At 38.2% G+C, this 19,655-nt stretch overlaps 1 protein-coding gene across 4 annotated transcripts in view; it reads right to left on the reverse strand.

The window, feature by feature from the left end:
• MPP7 (MAGUK p55 scaffold protein 7) overlaps positions 1–19,655 on the reverse strand; it is a 247,704-nt gene that overhangs the window by 47,074 nt on the left and 180,975 nt on the right. For all 4 annotated transcript variants that reach the window (XM_037037132.1, XM_037037133.1, XM_037037134.1 and 1 more), the window contains one exon: positions 1,246–1,416. In XM_037037132.1, coding sequence (XP_036893027.1) covers positions 1,246–1,416 — 171 coding nt within the window. The remainder of the gene's footprint in view (positions 1–1,245; positions 1,417–19,655) is intronic.

Consider the following 19,655-nt stretch of genomic DNA (forward strand, 5'->3'; position numbering starts at 1 on the left):
AATACTACAAATGGGTCGCCCAGACAAGCGAAAAGGTTTTCTGAGCAATGACCCCACCAAAGGCGGTGAAACCCTGTTGAATGAGGCTGTCCCTTTCACTCCACAAAAGGCTACAGCAACAGTAGGGGTAGAATTAAAACATTAAAAATTAAGTTATACCAGCAATTGCTTCAAACTAGGAAAATAAAGTTTAGGGGGCTAAAGAGTTTCAAATAGTTATTTTTCTTGTAAGCATTTTAGACTAAAAGCTGATAATAATAATAAATAAATTGATCATAACAGACAAATCAAATATTAAGTATCACTGAACAAATTCCGAAACAGCAAATTAAAACAAGAGCAAAGGCTTAAAAACAATCATTTAAACATGGTAACAGGAGTACAAAAACAAGAGTGATACGAAAAGGGTGATACAAAAATAAACTGCAGCCAGTCAGCAAAAGGAGGTAATGGCAACTGAAAGGAGGTAATGGCAACTGAACCCATTCCGACAGAGCAGCAAGGCTTCCCCGGTGCACGGGGACCTCACCGCAGCTGCATTGTAACCAACAGCAGTAGCAGAAGAGCAAAAGGTGCTCCCAAATGAACCTGGGCATCTGGGAGCTCGTGAGGGATCAGACACTGGGCTAACAAGAAAGTCTGAGAAGCCATGGAGTAGAGGCTGGTGGCCACGGGAAGGGGAGGGCGTGTCCTTGAGCGCTGGCATAACGCTGTCTGTGCCATCAAAAGCCTCCCAAGAGGCAGCCTCTGAAATCTGAAGACCAGCAGAGACTAAGGTCAAGCCTGGAACCTTTCCTCGGTGGTTGGGAGGGTCACCCCAGGTGGGCTGGGCTGGGCTGCTCAACAAGTAAACGGACTAGAGAGGAATAAAGATAAGGAAAATCGGCCTGGGATACTTTAGGAATGGTGGGTGGATTTTAAAGAGAGGGAAAGTAAAACAGTAATGATGGGTATAATACAACGAGGGGCCACGCCTGGAGCGTGTGCAGTAAAGACAAAGCAGAGCCAACAACAGGCCTGCTGACCTGACCCAGGGAAGCTGGGTCAGGAGTGGAAATACTCAGTTCAGGGCTCTGAAAGGGTGTGGTGTCTGTCAACTAGTGGGATTTTTTTAGCTCAAAAACGTCAAGTGTATTGGGAAAGACTCATAAGAACCCAGAAAAGGGACCCCACATATATAACTAAAGTGAAATTCTTACTATCTCACTTATGTCATCAGAATTACACACAAGAGCAAACACGTACCAACCAAGACAACAAGTCTGTACTTCTCGTTCGTCTGTCGCCGATAGGGGGTCACTTCCTCGTATGTGGGTACGTCGGCTGTGTCGTACTGATCACTCTTCCTGCACTCATACATGGACTTGTTTGTTTTCTTATCTTTTCTACTAAGACGGAAACTTCTTCTAAAACCAGCTGTAAATACAAAAACATTATTTTTTAGTAATAAGAAGTAAAAAAAAAACCTTCCCAAAAAACAAAAACACCCCTCAATGTTGGGCCAAATTTTATTCACCATAATATTGTTACAAGTGCACTTAGAGAACAAAAATAGATACCATACAATTTCATTAAAATAATTTGTAAGAGAGTCATCTAACATTTAACTACATTATAATGATATAAATATTTTTCGTTCTAAATCATAGAGTTTTCTTCAAAAATCAGTGAGTAAAACAACTATGTTATAAAGCAAAATAAGGGAAGTCAGAAATCAAGGGTCATTGATCATGGACTGACTAATGAACACATTTCATAAGAAAAAAGTTAACAGCACTTAAAAAATATTTTAAATATAAATGATGAATTCTCTCATTCACAAACACCGGAATATTTCACATCATAATCTAAGCATAGCCTAACAACATACCTGGGGCACAGACAGCATCTATTGTTACACACAAAGAAAACTAAATTAGGGAAAGCATAGTGTCAAATGGGCCTATGTGTATCGGCTGATAGAACCAGCCTGTTCCTAAAAGCAAGTTATTTAACTTACATGAGACTCCAGGGGAATGGAATAATTGACTAGCTCATGTCTCTTCTTGGGAAATTCTGTATTTTTGTGATTTGAAGCTTACTGAAATTTGGAAATAAGTTTCATGGTTTCAATTGTGTACTCATCAACAGGTCATACGACCTTTTACTAAGATGACTTCCTACGTATTTAAGTAACTTTTCCTGCCTGCTTCAAGCTCCCTCTCCAGCTCACCGCTATCACTTTACACCTGGGCTCCAAAACCTCACCAAGAGCTCCTTTCTCAGTCAACTCCCACTTCGTTCTGCTTGCTTTTCATGTTTTTGCACTGATTGGGCTTTCTTTCTTTTGAAAGAGTAGTGATATTTACTATGCACATCATTCAAGATTTCAGTAAGATATACTCAGTTCCTAACCTAACGAACCTTTATACTTGCTAAAAATCCAGACTTTAACACAGAGAAAACAGCCTGATTATTAAAACATTATACAACCCCTATATCAACTCTGCAGTACAAAACAAAATACATTTTTAAATATGTAAAGATATTCTGTTTAAAAATGAATATTGGTTAAATTTGATACATATAAAACTTTAAAAATAAAGCTGTTCTATAACACAATATAAAAATATAATATCTAAAAATATATATATATAATATCTAATCTGTGTGAAGTTAAGACAAAAAAGACAAAGAATAATAATGACCATTGTATTTAAGAAGTTAGGAGGATTCAAAATAAAAGCAATATTAAAAACAATTATCAGTGAGACTATGGAGTTTTATCATTCATTGATTCAGTTTAATAAAAATCAACCAGCATATTAAGAATAGAATAAAAAAGTTAATCTGACAATACAGTCCTGTGGGCCACCACAAGTCATTCTGATTTTGAGGAAATACTCAGATTTGTGAGAAAACATTTACAAAACATTTGAAACAAGAAAGACAATTGTTCTAAAGCTCTCTTATTAAAGATAAAGAGAAAAAAGTGAAGAGGGTAAGTGATGAAACACTTAGATATTTTATAAGAGATGAAATGTGAGGGAAGTGAAAGGATAAATGTGCCATCCTGGTCCCAGGAGAAGAAAACGTGTGTGTCAATTCTCATATTCCACATGCAGACACTATTCAAACTTCTGTGTTAAGGGCCCAGGGGACACACTGCATAGTATTTCTCTGTTTTCTAGGATATTCGGAAAGACTCATAAGAACCCAGACAAGGGGCTCCTTAGATGATAGATAAATAGATAGACAGATAGACAGACAGACAGACAGACAGACATAATCTGAGTCACTGCAACAACACCAGAAGTAGCAGATTCTTACTGCTTCTGAGGCTTTAGCAGAGTGGTTCACAGACAATGGTGTCTGCCTCATTTCCAGAAATTATTTTTCCCACCCTGATCTCACCCTAAAATTCTGTCACCTGTGACTGCTGGCCAAGACTGGAATCCAAGTATAATAAGATGGCTTCTGGTTTAGCACAAAAATGACACATTAGCTATTCTAACTTTTCCTATGATGGCATTTCACTGTGTTCTAATTTCAGGTTTCCACGGTTCTTGTCTCCAGGAAGGCAAATCCAGGATGAGCAGGTAGGACTAGAAATGCCTTCCCAATTATTCCTTGTACCGGGGGAGGGTTTTCCTTGAGTCACCATGCACTTCTGGCCCAGGAATTGTTCTAACTAGGACATAAATAAATGCCTCATCCTAGGCAAATCAAGTCCAAAAGTGAAAATCTGAAAAATGTCTGATTCACAAATCACAGCTCAATCCTGAACTTCGGTAAAAGTGTTAATCAAACTGGGTCTTTACAATTAACTGAAGTTTTTGCTTTCATCGTAAACAATAAGTGGACAATGGAGAAAAAGAAGAAGTAATCAGATTTCTAACTTGAGGGTCTACAGACATCAAAGATGGGGACCGTGGTCCACAGGATGGTGTGGCGATGTTTGCTGGGCGCATACTAGGTGCTTGGTGAACGCTTACTAACTTGGTTTACAAGGGCAACAACAAAATCCCTACTATCATTCCTGTTTCGTTTTCTTACGTAAATTTTAACAAAGAAAGGGCACATTTAGTATTTTCACAAGAGAAAGTTCTAAGAGGTAGACAAAAGGACCGAACACTGCCTACACAAGGAACTCAGAAGGAACTGCCGACACAAGTGTCAGGAGGAACTCTGGGGACCCTGTGGGCTGGCTCTGTCCCTACTCCCTGGCCAGCACACGCGTTACTGCCACTGTATTGACCCACACACCGTGGCGGGGTCTGACCTCATTCACACCCATTTTCCAGGTGGCGGCTCTCAAGCCAGCGAAACTCCCACAGGTACTGAGCTTTGGTGTCTTGAAACTAAGAGAAAGGGCACTCAGATCTCCACACTGGTTCCATCACTGCTGCAGCATCACTAGGTGTTAAAAGGCAAAGACAGGAGAGAAACAGGTCTGAGCTCTGCCCTGCTCACTGACTCACCAGCTGTGTGACTTGCCAACTTTTAAAAAACGTCTTGGCTCAACTTCTCAACTTTAAAATAATAGTACCTACATCTCACAGGGCTGTTAAGAATGAAACAATTCCCGTAAGCCCCTTGGCCCCATACCTGGTATGTGGTAAATGCTATACACGATAGCTATAAATTAGTACTTGATTATGCCTCCAACTTATTTACAGTACCTTGAAGGCAGGAACATGTTACACCTCCCCATGTTCCCACAACACACAGCCTAGCAAGAAGGGGAAAAATAAATTAAGGGGCTTATTAATAAGTTTTTAACTGGCTAATGTTATAAAAGATACAAAATATTAAAATTAAAGCCAGATTTAAATGTTAAATATTAAAAGTACCCTATTAAATAGTGACTCATTTTAAAGCAATACAACAGGAAGATTTAGCATGCATTAACCCTTTTTTTTTAGTTATTCTTTCTAGGGATGTATGCTATTTCTGGTGCTATATATATATTTTTTAATTTTCCCAGTCTTTTAATTAATTTGTTTGTTTGTTTGTTTATCTTTAGAGGGGAAGGGAAGGAGAGAGGGAGAGAAATATCAACGTATGGTTGCCTCTGCCGAGGACACACAATGTATTGTGTGTCCCCTGCTGGGGACTGGCCTGCAACCCAGGCATGTGCCCTGACTGGGAATCAAACTGAGATCCTCTGGTTTGCAGGCCCGCACTCAATACACTGAGCTACACCAGCCAGGGCTGGTGCTATATTTTAAAGGCATCCTTCCTACTGTCTCACTTCACACAGTAGGTTAAATCTAAGTTAAACCACACAGCTTGGTTAAATCTAAGCTTAGATAAGAAGTAAAGAAAGTAGAAAGTAAATTCTATGTCAGGAAAAGCGGTTAGTATTTCTAGCCCTCACATCTTACGTGGTTCTCATCAAAAAGGAAATTTAAAAAAGTGTATTTAAACTGAAAGTAAACAGAGGGTTCTTTCAGATAAATGTTTATGAATGACCTAGAACCTATTTAAATTCCAGTTCATTTCTAATGCCAAACTCTTAGCAAGAACTGGCTTTTTAAAAAGAAGGAAGGTAAAAAAAAAAAAAAAACAGTAACAAGGAATTTGGAGTAAGGGAACAGTTTTACACAAAATATATTTTTCCTTATATTTCACATTTTTGTACTTTATAATTGGCTCAGCATTTTTATGGACAGGCTTTTTCCAGGGCACTTACCCACAGCTGCTAGAGATTTGTGCACTTTAAAGGAACAGCAATTTAACATTATTACAATAGGAAGGTGACTTTAGAGTAAGCCTGCAGTTGCAGGTCAGCCCCTAACCACCAGGAGACACTTCCTATCTCGTATTTTCCAGTAGAAGTCATTTATGGTATGTTAACATATGATTTCACTGCAACCCTTTGAAGTTAAACTTATTTTTTACTATAAAAGGTGACATTATGTTGTTATCTGCTCCTTATTTCAATAAGACTGCAAAAGACATCCATGCACATTCCCTTTCATCCATGTCCTGAGAATTTCATTAGGACAAATTGCGAAGCCAGATAGATCTTGCTCAAATGCTTCTCAGATTGGTTAATAACAGTGTGCATTTCCACCAGGAGTAAGTACCATTGTCCATATTACCATTCTCTCATAAAAGGACTTCCAATTAAAGCCTGTAATAATGGGACAAGTGAAAAATTGCCTACCATTTCATATAAACTGTTGGGGTAATTAGCCTTTTTTTCATATTACTCATTTGCATTTCTTATTTCTTCTAAAAATTGTTAATACATTTTGATCACTTTTAATTAGGGTCTTCAAAAATAATGCATATACAGACACGTATTTTTTCAGGTCATGGTTCTTAGACCTATTTGTTGCAAAGAACTTTTAAGATTTTTTTTGGTAAAATTTTAAATGTTTACCTATTTAATCTCTGAATTTCTTTCATTTGTCATTATTTTTTTATTAATGTTCAAATAGTCTCCATTTTCCCGCCACCACCTTCCCCTACCCCACCTCTCATCCTCAATCCTACCCAACTTTGGCTTTGTCCATAGGTCCTTTATACATGTTCACTGACAACCCATTCCCTTCTTTCCCCCACTATTTCCCTCCCTCCTTCTCTGATTACCATCAGTTTGTTCTTAATTTCACTGTTTCTGGTTCTATTTTGCTTGTTTATTTGTTTTGTTAATTAGGTTCCATTTATAGGTGAGATAATATAGTATTTGTCTTTTACTTCCTAACTTATTTCACTTAACATAATGCTCCACAGTGTCATACATGCTGTCACAAAGGGCAGGAGCTCCTTCTTTCTTCCTGCTACATAGTATTCCATTACGTAAATGCACCACAGTTTTCTGATCCACTCATTTACTGATAGGCATTTAGGTTGCTTCCAGCACTTGGTTTTTGTAAATTATGCTGCTATGAACACTGGGATGCATAGATTCTTTTGAATTGGTGTTTCAGGATTCTTAAGGTATAATCAATCCCAGCAGTGGTATTGCTGGGTCAAAAGGCAGATCCATTTTTCGTTTTCTGAGGAAATCCCATACAGTTTTTCCCAGTGGCTGCACCAGTCTCCATTCCCACCGACAGTACACTAGGGTTCCCTCTTCTCCACACTCTCTCCAACAAACGTTGTTTGTTGTTTTTGTTTATGATGGCCACTCCGACCAGTGTGAAGTAGTATCTCATTGTGGTTTTAATTTGCATCTCTCTGATGGCTAGTAATGCTGAGCATCCTTTCATATGACTCTGGGCCTCTGTACGTTCTCCTTGGAAAAGTTCTGTTCAGGTCCTTTGTCCATTTTTTAATTGGGTTGTTTGTCTTCTTCATGTGGAGTGGTGTGAGTTCTTTTATATATGTTCAAGAACATTGTTTATGATTTCTTCCACTGTTTTTATGACTTTCCCATCCTTAAGTCCAATATATATTCACCTATATTTTCTAAAGTTTAAAAATACAGGTTACATAGCCTTACATTTAATTTTTTTATCCCATCTGGAACTACTCAGCTATAATCATGAGATCAAGCTTGTGAGGTGAGGCTATAATTTTACATTTTTCTAAAAAATTAACCAATGGTCCCAGACACACTTACCAAACAATCCTTTTACTACTTCATGTGGATACATACTTTGCACTGGAGTATCATATGGGTTATTTATCATGTGACCAAAAAGGTCCGAGTTTAGATAATTCTCTTATTAATGATATCAATACCAAATCACTAGAAGTAGTAGTGGTGACAGCTGATGTTTACAGAAAACTCACTACATGACAGACACCACTTTGAAGCCCTTTATGTGGATTAGTTCATTTCATTCCCACAGCAACCCAATGAGGTAGGTGTAAAATCCCACGGGGTTAAACAGCTCTTCTTTTACTGTTAAAAAAAAAAAATGAGCCCACGTGTAGCTCAGTGGATTGAGCACAGCCCTACAAACCAAAAGGTTGCTAGGGCACATGCCTGGGTTTGCAGGCCAGGTCTCTAGTAGGCACCCACACACTGATGTTTCTCTCCCTCTCTCCTTTCCTTCCCCTCTCTGTAAAAATAAATAAATAAAACTTTTTAAAAAAGAGAGTTCTTTGTATAAATTTTTTTAAAAGGAAAATGATGGCCAAGGCTTGGTACAAATACTAAGTGATGAAAGAAAATCAAGAAGAACACTTTAAATGTTACCCTACAGACACAGACATATAATAGAAGAAAATGATGAGCCCCCTGCTCCTTTCCAAAATAATTTAATAGGAAAAATTATCAAAGAGGAGCAACAGTTTAAGAAATTAATGTTACATAATTTTATAATTTGAAAAAATCCTACCAAACATTGTTCATAACACAGGAATAACCAAACAAATGAACTCGCAGATTGGCAGGGTGCTTGTGGGGTTATAGCAACAGATGACTCAAAATACATTTTGACTATGTCTCAGGTTCTTAGTCTTTCATATTTTGAAATGACTACAGTAATAGAACAATTTTTATACTCACAGTAGTTAGAAATAACCAATAAATTAAAATATGTAAAAAGCAGTGAAAGTAAAAATAGAAAAGAGTTTTTTAAAATATGAGACTATAGTATAAGAACTAAAGATCAAAGGTCAAGGAAGATAGAGAACCAGCAGTCTCACCTAAAAAGTGTAGGTATAAGAAGATAAGTTTTTAAAATGTATAACCAAACTAATAAAATGGATATGAAATTTTTTTTAGAAATAACAAATCATTATCATATACTTTGGCTCCCATAAATAAGTAACCTCAGTGTAAATTTATAATACATTTATAATTTTAATGATCTTACTTTTTAAAAATTTTTGACATTTAGGATGGCATTTTATTAAAAATATGTGATCATTTAATGAACAATCCTGTTCATTAACACAAGAGGCCCTTCAATGAAGTCAAGGCAACTCAGTACCAACATTAACAACCTCAAACACACACGTGAACTGGGAAGAAGTGATACCAGATATCTGTTAGTTCAAAGAAAATAAATGCTGTTATGTTACCGCCTCCAACTTTCAAATGAGACTTTGATTGCATTTCCTTATGCAGCCAAACTGATGTAATAACATCAGATATTATACACTCTCAAAGTTTTTAATAATAATAAGATATTAATATTTTTAAATTTTATAGATGTTTTAGAATGAGAAGTCTCCGTGAAATCTATTTGAATCATAACAGAAACAATATTGGTCACAGGTACTTCAAAAATTAGAGATTTATATAAAGATCCACTCTAAACTTCCTAATTTACAAAAAAATACATTTACTTGATGCAAATACAATCAAGAAAACTGCTTACTTTCTTAAAAGTAGATAAAAATAAATTTATATGTTTATTTTTAAACTATTTTTTTCTTGCCTCAATATACTAAAATGTGACTTTTAATTTGAAAGAACTACCAGAAATACTGTATGAAATCTTTTTTCATCTCTAAACCCTTGATTAACTTGGCCCAGCATATACTTATTATACCTTATTTACAATGAAGAGAAAATTTTAATATAAATGACTTTTTAAAGATTTTTTTAAAAAAACATGAAGACAATGAAAATTAAGTAGCTGAAAACTATTATACAATGCTAGGCTCCTGACAACAAAACACTGAAAATGTCCATTAAAATCAACACTTTAATATAAACCCCATGTTGTTATAATGACATACATAAATCATAACAGAAAAAACTATGTAGTGACATAATTCTGGGACAAAATTATTGTTGGAATGATGCTCCTATAGTATGTCAATAATAAAATATTCCAAAAGACAATGGAGGATAATTAAGAACATCTTAAAGTGACAAGTAAAAATCTTGTTGCTCTAAATTAAAGTTTAAAATAAACTAAAATGGCAATGCAAAACTATGAAAGTTACTAAGATTGGAAGAAGCTGGGTAAATCAGCTATATTCATCTTATAAAAAAACCATGTCAGGAAGGAGAAAAAATCACCTGAGAAACATAACATTCTTATGGGTTACATTTACCAACCACACAGAATTAATTTTGTATGTGAATGGAAAAAAGACTTTGGAACAAACTAACAAAAAATTCATCTCTGGAATGTTACAGGTTCCAAGTTACTCTCAATAAAACTTAAATGTTCAGATGCCACAAATACCCCTTGAATCTCTGAACTCATCTCAAGCTAAAAACTGAAATTCAAAAGTACCCAGTGAAATCATGAAAACCAATATAAGATATCAACTTGCACTTTCCAAGGAAAAAAATTATTCAGGTCTTAAAAAAGTTTTTCTGATACCACTGACAATTTTTTTAAAGCATAGCACAGTATTAGTATAAAAAAAGAGAAACCATATAAGAATTAAATCTTCTGCCAGTCAGCTATAAAGAATCAGCTCTTAATTATACTCTTTCAAAATTGTGAAGAAATATAGTATGCACCCATACACTTGAATATAAAAATGTAGTTCTGAAAAGAGGGGAAAATTGGATTTGAAACTTTAATATATTTTTTAAGTTGAGTCTATGCAACCTAAAATTCTCCAAGCAGGAATGGTTTCTTTCTGTCAGAAAAAATATTTCCAAGTAGAAATCCAGACATGTTGATATTATGCAGAGTTCTTTCTTCTTCAAGAACGAACCTGCACCACTTTTGAAAGAATACTTCTGAAAGTTCTCTTTATATAAATGTTATTTTTTGGAAACATACTTAAATATATTTAGACATAGCTTTATTTACCTACATTACAGCCCTTAATAAAATGGCTGAATACTGTCAGAAATGGCAATTTTTACAAGATTTTAAAAACAGGCAATGTAACTTATTGCAGATTAGTGGTGCTCACACGTAGGAGAATTAAGAGGCAGGCTTAGGAAAAAACATGTATCAGCAGAGATGGGGAAACAACATTTAAAAGAAATAACAGCAAATGGACAGTTTTGTTTTTTATTGAACTTTATGGTAAACACTTCAGTTAAATAGAAAGAACAGTCTTAACTTACATAAGTCCCAAATCTGATCTTGTTTTAAAAGAATGCACGAAGCACTCCAGCAAGGGCAGCGGCGCAGAAAACCTGATGATTTCTCGGGAAACCACTTGCAAGAAATTATGTTTGAAGACAGATGCATGATAAGCGGTGTTTTGTGAACTGATTATAACAAGATTTCCATAATGAATTAACCAGAGGAAAAACAGTCTGTAATTCTTACCAACGTTAAAAAAAATTATTCTATGGACTATTTCATACTGCATAGAGAAAAAGGAGAGAGAATCTTTAAAGCAGACCCTGTACCACCGGAGACACGCACCTTCGGACTCCAGTAGATAGACAGGTACACTCCCCCAAAACAAACCAACTTCCACACTATCCACCAACAATCAGATGGAAATGAAATATATAATGAAATAAATTTAAAAATATATAACATGTATAAATGGCTTGACAATATTTATATATAAGTGATCCTTAACTTACAGAATTCAACCTTAAAAGGAGCAATTTTCTATAATTCGTATTTACAGCATCCTATCAATTTACCTTCATGGTGTTATTATAAAATTTCATGCAAATACTACGCAACTTGTATGGCACAGTGATACAAGTTCTCCCACTATTCTCTTCCTTCTCCCACTATTAACAGCCAAGCATCTTTTATTGAAAACTATGCTGACCTCTAAGAAATGCGGTATGTTCTATACTAGGAAGAATCATTCCACAGTGTGCATATTCGCATCAGTGACAGCTTAGCAAATATGGTTTTAAGATATAATTATTAGACAAATAGACATTTCATTCTTGCAGTGTTATAACATTACTGCTGCCAAAAAAGTCCACGCAGATCATTTTGACTTGGAATATATTTTTCTGAAGTATAACCAGTCATTAATCAAATTAAGGTCTACTTATATTTGCTGTCTTGTGTTTAATATTCATAAACTTCAAAGAAAGTGAAAATTATCAATGTAGTCACTGGGCTATAGAGGCTTAATTTAGATCAGTACTGGTTAGATCAGTATAGGTCTACAAGTAGATGGTGGGCAGTCCCATTTTTGGTTCAAGTGTATTCTGTCTGCAAGGTAGGTAACCCCTGTTTTTCCCCTCCTGTGGACTCAGGAGACACAGGGTGTGAAGGTAGATAAGGGGCAAGGCTAAGATTCTAAAATAAACCAGGGTCTCAGACTTTCTTCTCAACAATTCTTGGAAAAGCTCTCATGAGAAGCCTAAACTTCTAGAAACTCCCTTGACTGTTTTCCAAAGCTTGGGCAGACCTGGATAACGGTGCCATGGGCCAAGGACGGACACAGACTCATCCTGTGGACCTGGATGTTCTTTAAAAGCAGGGGCACTGCAATGGCATCTGCTGGGGTTTGAGGTACACTAGAACACCATGGTCATTTGTATAACATGCAGTAACTACTATGGTACAAATCCATTCCATTTTTTTCATTCTGTAAATTATTTCTATTAGTGAGAGAAACATCGATGTAGAAGACATATCAAATCTCCAAAGGGCAAATTTTCCCTCAATGTAATAATTACCACAGATATATTTAAAGGGGGGTAGGAGAATGGAGAATGTGACGGTTAATTTTATGTGTCAACTTGGCTGGGCCTCAGTGCTCTGACATTTGGTCAATCTCTGTTAGATGTTTTCTGTAAAGGTGTTTATTAGACGAGATTAACATGCAGATCAGTGGAATGTGAATAAAGCAGATTACCCTCCATAATGTGGGTGGGCCTCCTCCAATTGGATGAAAAAAGATGAACCTCCCCTGAGCAAGAAGGAATTCTACCAGCAGATGGCCTTTGAACTTGAACAACAACTCTTCTGTGGGTCTGCAGTCTCCAGAGGGCTGCTGATTCTGACTTACTTCACAATCATGTGAGCCAACTGTTTAATGTCCCTTTCTCTCCATATGCAAGGTCTGTTTGGAAAACGTCCAGCTATTATTAATAAATTATTAATAGAATGAGAATGGTTTGCATGACATCAACGTAACCTGACAGCCAAAGAGAATGGACTGGAATGTGCACATGTGAACTATGACTTCACTGTACTAGTCAGTGGCAGCCGTGATACTGTTGAGTGAACATGTGTGCACTGTGTGGCCATCACATTCAAAATGACAAGCAAGTACAGAAACAAATCTGCATCAAATTTTGTGTTAAGCTTGAACATTCCTCCACAGAAACTATCTGGATGATTCAGAAGGCTTTCAGGGATGATGCAACAACTGCAGAGAAAATAAAAGTGTGGCACAAGTGCTACAAAGATGGTTGAGAATCCGCTGAAAGTGATCCACGCTCTGGAAGGCCTGCAACAAGCAGAGCACCTGAGAATGTTGAACGTGTACAGGCTGCAATCAACAAACATCTGCGACTGACAGTGTGACAACTAGAAGCTGATCTGAGAATTCTAAAAACTACTGTGTTCGAGATTTTGAGGCAGGATCTTGGCATTAAATATGTTGTGGCAAAATTCATTCCATGGCTTCTGCTACCAGAGCAGAAGGAACATTGTGCTGCACTTGCTAATGGCTTGATTCAGACCACTACCAATGAACCTCAAGAAGGTCATAACTGGAGATGAACCATGGGTCTGTGGCTATGATCTGGAAATGAAGACCCAGTCATCCCAGTGGAAGTCTGGTTTCTCCATGCCCAAAGAAGTCACACCAAAGTTACCGCAAGATCAAGATTACGTTTTTTGGTTGGGAAGGTGTCCCTCATGAGTACACCCTTCCAGGCCAAACAATTAATGAGTACTGCCTCAGTGTTCTTCATTGGTTGAGAGATGAAATATGAAAAAAAACACGCCACAGTCATGGGCAACTGGTGACTGGCACCTTCAACACAACAATGCGCCCACTCAGGCATCACGTCTTGTGCAGAGTTTTTTGGTGAAACATCAAATCACCCAGGTGACTCCACCGTCCTACAGCCCAGATTTGATACCCTGTAACTTCTGGCTTTTCCCAAAACTAAAATCACCTTTGAAAGGGAAGAGTTTCCTAACCGTCAGTGAGATTCAGGAAAATACGATGGGGCAACTGATGTTAGTTCCAACAAAGGGTTTTGCAGAGTGTTTTGCACAGTGAGAGAGAGTCACTAGGAGAACTGTGTGAGGCCCCAAGGTGGCTACTCTGAAGGGGGCTGAGGTGTAATGTCTGAGGTGTAAATACGTACAATGTTTCTTATATCTTCTTCAATAGATGCTTCTATTTTTCCTAGCACATGGCTGGATAATTTCTGGACAGACCTCTAAAGTATACTGCGTTATGAGCCAGTGTGATTTATCCTAAAAATACAAGGTTGAGTCCACATAAAAAATCAAATAGTGTTATACACTACATTAACCGGATGAAGAATAAAATCCACATGATCATTATCAATTGATACAGAAGAAGGATTGTCTAGATAAAAGATGGTATTACCTTCAAGTAGATAGTTTTCCTATTTCCTCTCCAAGAAGCTTTTACTTATTTCCCTTCCCTAATTGTTCCAGGTAGCACTTCTAATACCAAACTAAATTAAGTGGAAAAATGCACATCTTTGTCTAGTTTCTGATCTTACAGAAAACAGTCAGTCTTTCACTAGTAAGAATGCTGTTAGCTGCAGGGTTTTAGTAGATGGACTTCATTGGATTGAAGAAATTCCCTTCTATTAGTAACCTATTAAGTTTTTGTCACAAAAGGGTTCTTTGCCAAGTGCTTTTCAACCCAATCAAGCTACCAACACTGTTCATCAAGGCTGCTGATAATTTCACGTTGCTAAATCAAGGTCAGTTCTCTTCATCTTATCTGACCCCCGGCAGCCTTTGTCACAGTTGATCACTCCTGCCTGCACTTTCACTTGGCTTCTAGAATATCACACTCCTGGTTTTCCTTCTACTTCACTTTGAGTTTGGTTCCTGCCTATATGTACACTAAGGCCCTCGTTATCTCGTCCAGTTTCATGGCTTTCAATTTGACCTCACTTTGACAACTTACAAAGCAATAGCCTGAACTCAAAGCTGCCTATCCAGCTGCCCATTTGACATCTCTATTTGGATAGTTTAAACTCAATATATTCCATGTGGAATATATCCCTCCTAACACTTCCCTCCATAGTCTTTCCCACCTCAGTAAATGGTAACTCCATCCTTGAACTTACTGAGTCTAAAAACCATACATTCATTCTTTATTGTCCAATTTGTCTGAAAATCCTGTCAATTACCTCCACTGACAATATCTTAGATTACCACATGGCTCCATCACCTGCCCTTGCTCCCTTACAGTCCGTTATCAACCCATCAGCCAGAGCGATCCCTAAATATGCATCTCATGCCATCGCTCTATTCAGAACCCTTCCATGATTCCCCATCTCACACAGGAGAAGAGCCAAAGAATCCCCCTCCCTCCCTTCCACAGCCAACCTGCCTTTCCAACGGATTAATTCCTCCCTCGTTCACTCTGCCCTGGCTACACCGGTTTCCTCACTGATACCCAGACATATCAGAGCCCTGTCTCAGGGCCTTTGCACCTGCTGCCCCAGTCCTTGGAGCACTCGTTTCCCATGGAGCTTTCTTCAAAGTTTTGATAAAACATCTGAGGAAAGCCTTCGTTAACCCTGTGTTGAAACTTGAAACATCGTTTCTATAGTTCCCCTATCATTCCATTTCTGCTTCATTTTTCTTTATAGACATTATCATATAACATATTAAATAATTTATTGTCTGTCTCCATCTTTACCCCCAATATGGAAGCTGTATGACAAGGGGTTTTTTTGATCCCTCTTAAAACTGTAGTGCCTCCAACAGCGTAGAACATACAAGGCACTCAATATATATCAGGAAAAAAATCTAGACATAGAATTGTAAGAAACTTCTATTGTTTAAACCGTAAAAAACTGCTAACCAGGATTAAAGTGATTTTCTCTTAAGGGAAGACATGGGTCTAGGAAGGAATAAGGACAACGATTCCTGCTTGGGTTTCAAAACTTGCAATTAATACTATTTGACTTTTTAAACATTGTATTAAATAAACCCATATGAAATGGCTGACATTCTATTGGTTTTTTGACCTAGAAATTAACAATTGCATGTGCTTTGACCTAATGCACATTTTACTTTGATAAAAATATAAATTTTAAAAATATTTTTATGACTTCCGCCAAGATGGAGGCATAGGTGGAAACACTGTGCCTTCTCCCACAACCAAGTTTGAATACAACAAAGGTTTGGAGAAACAAAGACACAACCAAAGGACAGAAAATTGAATTATATGGAAGTCCGACTACATCTAACCGTTCAACGGGGACGGTAAGAGGGGCGGAGCCAGCAGCGAGCAGGGTCGGGCAGGACAGAGCCCCCGACCCAGGCGCGCAGGCAGACGGGAACCAGTTGGGGTACGGGGCAGACCAAGGGCACATATTTGCACACAGTGAGACAGACCACGCAGGCCCCAGGGGCGAGGGCTGACGGCGGTGGCACACTCGCGTGCAGTGGGACAAAACGCGTGGGCCCGGTGACGGCAGCAACTGCGGCACAGGTGAGGGCCATGGCGGCAGGTGGTGGACAGGACGCCATAGTCCCTCTTTGACCCCGCCCCCACATACAACGTCACAACCCAGCAACTTAGTTGCCCTGCAATACCAGTGAGAGCCATTGTCCCTCTTTGACCCCGCCCCCACATACAACGTCACAACCCAGCAACTTAGTTGCCCTGTTCTAGTGAACACTTTAGGGCTCTGATCCTGCTATGGAACAGGCACGAACAACCCGAAAGATGGCGCAAGAAGAACTCAAAGTCCCAGAGCCAATAACTCTAAGCGACCGAGAAATTGCCAGCCTCTCAGAAGCACAATTCAGGACACTATTTATCAGGATGCTCACAGAACTGGTAGATTATAGTCACAAATTAGAGGAACAAAGTCACAAATTAGAGGAACATATGAAGGCTAAACTAATTGAAATGAAGGGAGATGCACAGGAAACCAATAGTGATGGAAAGGAAACGGGGACTCAAATCAATGGAATGGACCAGAAGGAAGAACAAAACATCCCACCAGAAAGGAATGAAGAAATGAGAATTCAAAAAAATGAGGAGAGGCTTAGGAACCTCCAGGACATCTTTAAACGTTCCAACATCCGAATTATAGGGGTACCAGAAGGGGGAAAGAAACAGCCACGAGTGGAAAACGTATTTGAACAAATAATAAAGGAGAACTTCCCCAGTCTGGCAAAGGAAATAGACTTCCAGGAAATCCAGGAAGCTCAGAGAGTGCCAAAGAAGTTGGACCCAAGAAGGAACACACCAAGGCACATCATAATTACATTAGCCAAGACCAAAATGAAGGAGAGAATCCTAGAAGCAGCAAGGGATAAGGGGACAGTCACCTACAAAGGAGTACCCATCAGACTGTCAGCGGATTTCTCAAAAGAGACCTTACAGGCAAGAAGGGGCTGGAAAGAAGTATTCCAAGTCATGAAATCCAAAGACCTACAGCCAAGATTGCTTTATCCAGCAAAACTTTCATTTAGAATGGAAGGACAGATAAAGTGCTTCTCAGATAAGGTCAAGTTCAAGGAGTTCATCATCACCAAGCCCTTATTATATGAAATGCTAAAGGGACTTATATAAGAAAAAGATGATGAAAAATATTAACAGTGAAAGGACAGCAAACACACAGTTATTAACAACCACACCTAAAACAAAAGCAAACCAAGACGACAGCTAGATCCGGAGTGGCACCATAGAAATGAAGAACGCATGGAGGGTTAGAAACAGGGGGGTGGGAGGGGGAGAAGGGGGGAGAAGGCACAGAAAATAGCATAGATGGTAGGTAGAAAATAGATAGGGGGGAGGGCGAGAATAGTGGGGGAAATATAGAATCCAAAGAACTTGAGACACGTGGTTATAAACTAAGGGGGGGAGAATGGTGGGGGAGGGAGTGTGCGGGTGGAGGGGAATGAAGGGGGGAATAGAACAACTGTAATGGTATAATCAATAAAATATATTTTAAAAAATATTTTTAAATTTTTTGGAAGGGGGAGTACAAAAGAAAATTTAGAAGACAGAAAGGAAACAATTCACAACTTTTGGCTTTAAAAATAAAAATATCTGAAGGCTGGGAGAGTTGCATAGAAAAATGTAAAATCAACCAAAAAAACAGGAGAAAATGCATTTTGGTAGTTCATCAAATTACAGGAGACTGAAAAAGGATCTGATAGAAAAAATAGGCAAAGAAATTATTATTGACAACAAAAAAACTCATAAAAATTTACAATATTGCACAGAGTCACCGAATATTTTAAGGTTTACCAAATAATTCTTTACCATAAAAGAGTTCTGCTATTTATAATATCATGTTGTTTATGAGACATCTTAAAAATGCACTAAATGTGTAAGTATTTTGAGGATTTGGCTTTTGGGGAAAAACAGAATACCACAAAACAGTCAATTTTCTCAACATATTAATATTAATAACAAAGTAATAATATAACATAATGGCATAAAATAGCACAGTTACCTTCCTCTTTCCCGGGAGAATATGTTCCAAGACCCCAGTAGATGCTTGAAATCTGGGATAGTACCAAACCATAAGTATATACTATGCTTTTTTCTTACACATACATACCCTATACTAAAGTTTAACTTATAAATTAGGCATAGTATGGGGGACATCAGAAGAATGACGGTGTGAGAAGTCCCCTTGGTCTCTCCCCTTGAAGTTTTAACAACTTGAACAGCTATATCTCAACAAAGCATTCACTGCACAGCACACAAACACACCTGAGATCCCCACATTAAAACATCCGACGGTGCGGTGCATGCTGGGACTAATCCCAGGGAGGGGTGGAGATACAGAGGTAAGGCCACTGAGGTCTTCCAGGCGCCATTAGTGGAAGAACAGAGCCACAAAATTACACCAGCCTCCCTCAGCTCACCATGCCACCACCCATCACAGTGGCACTGCTGGTAGCCTCTGCTTACAGGTAACAGTGCTAGAGTGTCATGGACGTGGAAGCCCAATGCCCGCCATATTCTCCCACCAGGTTGGTGCCCTGGGACTGAGGAGGCCTGGTCACAGAGGGGACACCAACCTCCCCAGGGAATACAGAACATCTTCCATTACCCACAGAAAACTGAAAAGTTAGAGAGGTGTAAGAGAAACTAAAAAATGTGTGCTTCTGTGTCAACTACTGGGACATAAAAGACTTCTTATTGATCTACTAGACAAGCCTAGACAGAGAAGGAATCCATCAAACACCATGAATAACCAAGGCAATGAGGCAGCTCAGAAAGAAAATGAAAAATATCCGGAAAATAAAGATATGTAAATGAGATTCAAATGACAGAGAACTCAAGATTGCAGTTCTGAAAAAAACTCAATGAAGTAGAAGAAAACAAAGCTAGGCAGTTTAATGAACTCAGAAATATGAGGTCTGTCTGGGAAAAGTCCAGTCACTATTAACCTAATGAGAATGGTTTGCATGACAAACAGAAAGTTAATGCAACCCTGGCTGGATGGCTCCTTTGGTTGGAGCATGGTCCCATACACCAAAGAGTTGCAAGGGTTGGGGGTTTGATCCCCAGTCCAGGCACACACCAAGGTTACGGGTTCCATCCCCAGTCAGGGTAGGTACAGGAGGCAACTGATCAATGTTTCCCTCTCATATCAACGTTTCTCTTTCTCACTCTCAAAAAAAAAAAAAAAAAACATATTCTTGGGTGAGAATTTTAAA

Source organism: Sturnira hondurensis, unplaced genomic scaffold (assembly GCF_014824575.4).
Source record: "Sturnira hondurensis isolate 20B ecotype Veracruz unplaced genomic scaffold, ASM1482457v3 Scaffold0022910, whole genome shotgun sequence".
NCBI lineage: Eukaryota > Metazoa > Chordata > Mammalia > Chiroptera > Phyllostomidae > Sturnira > Sturnira hondurensis.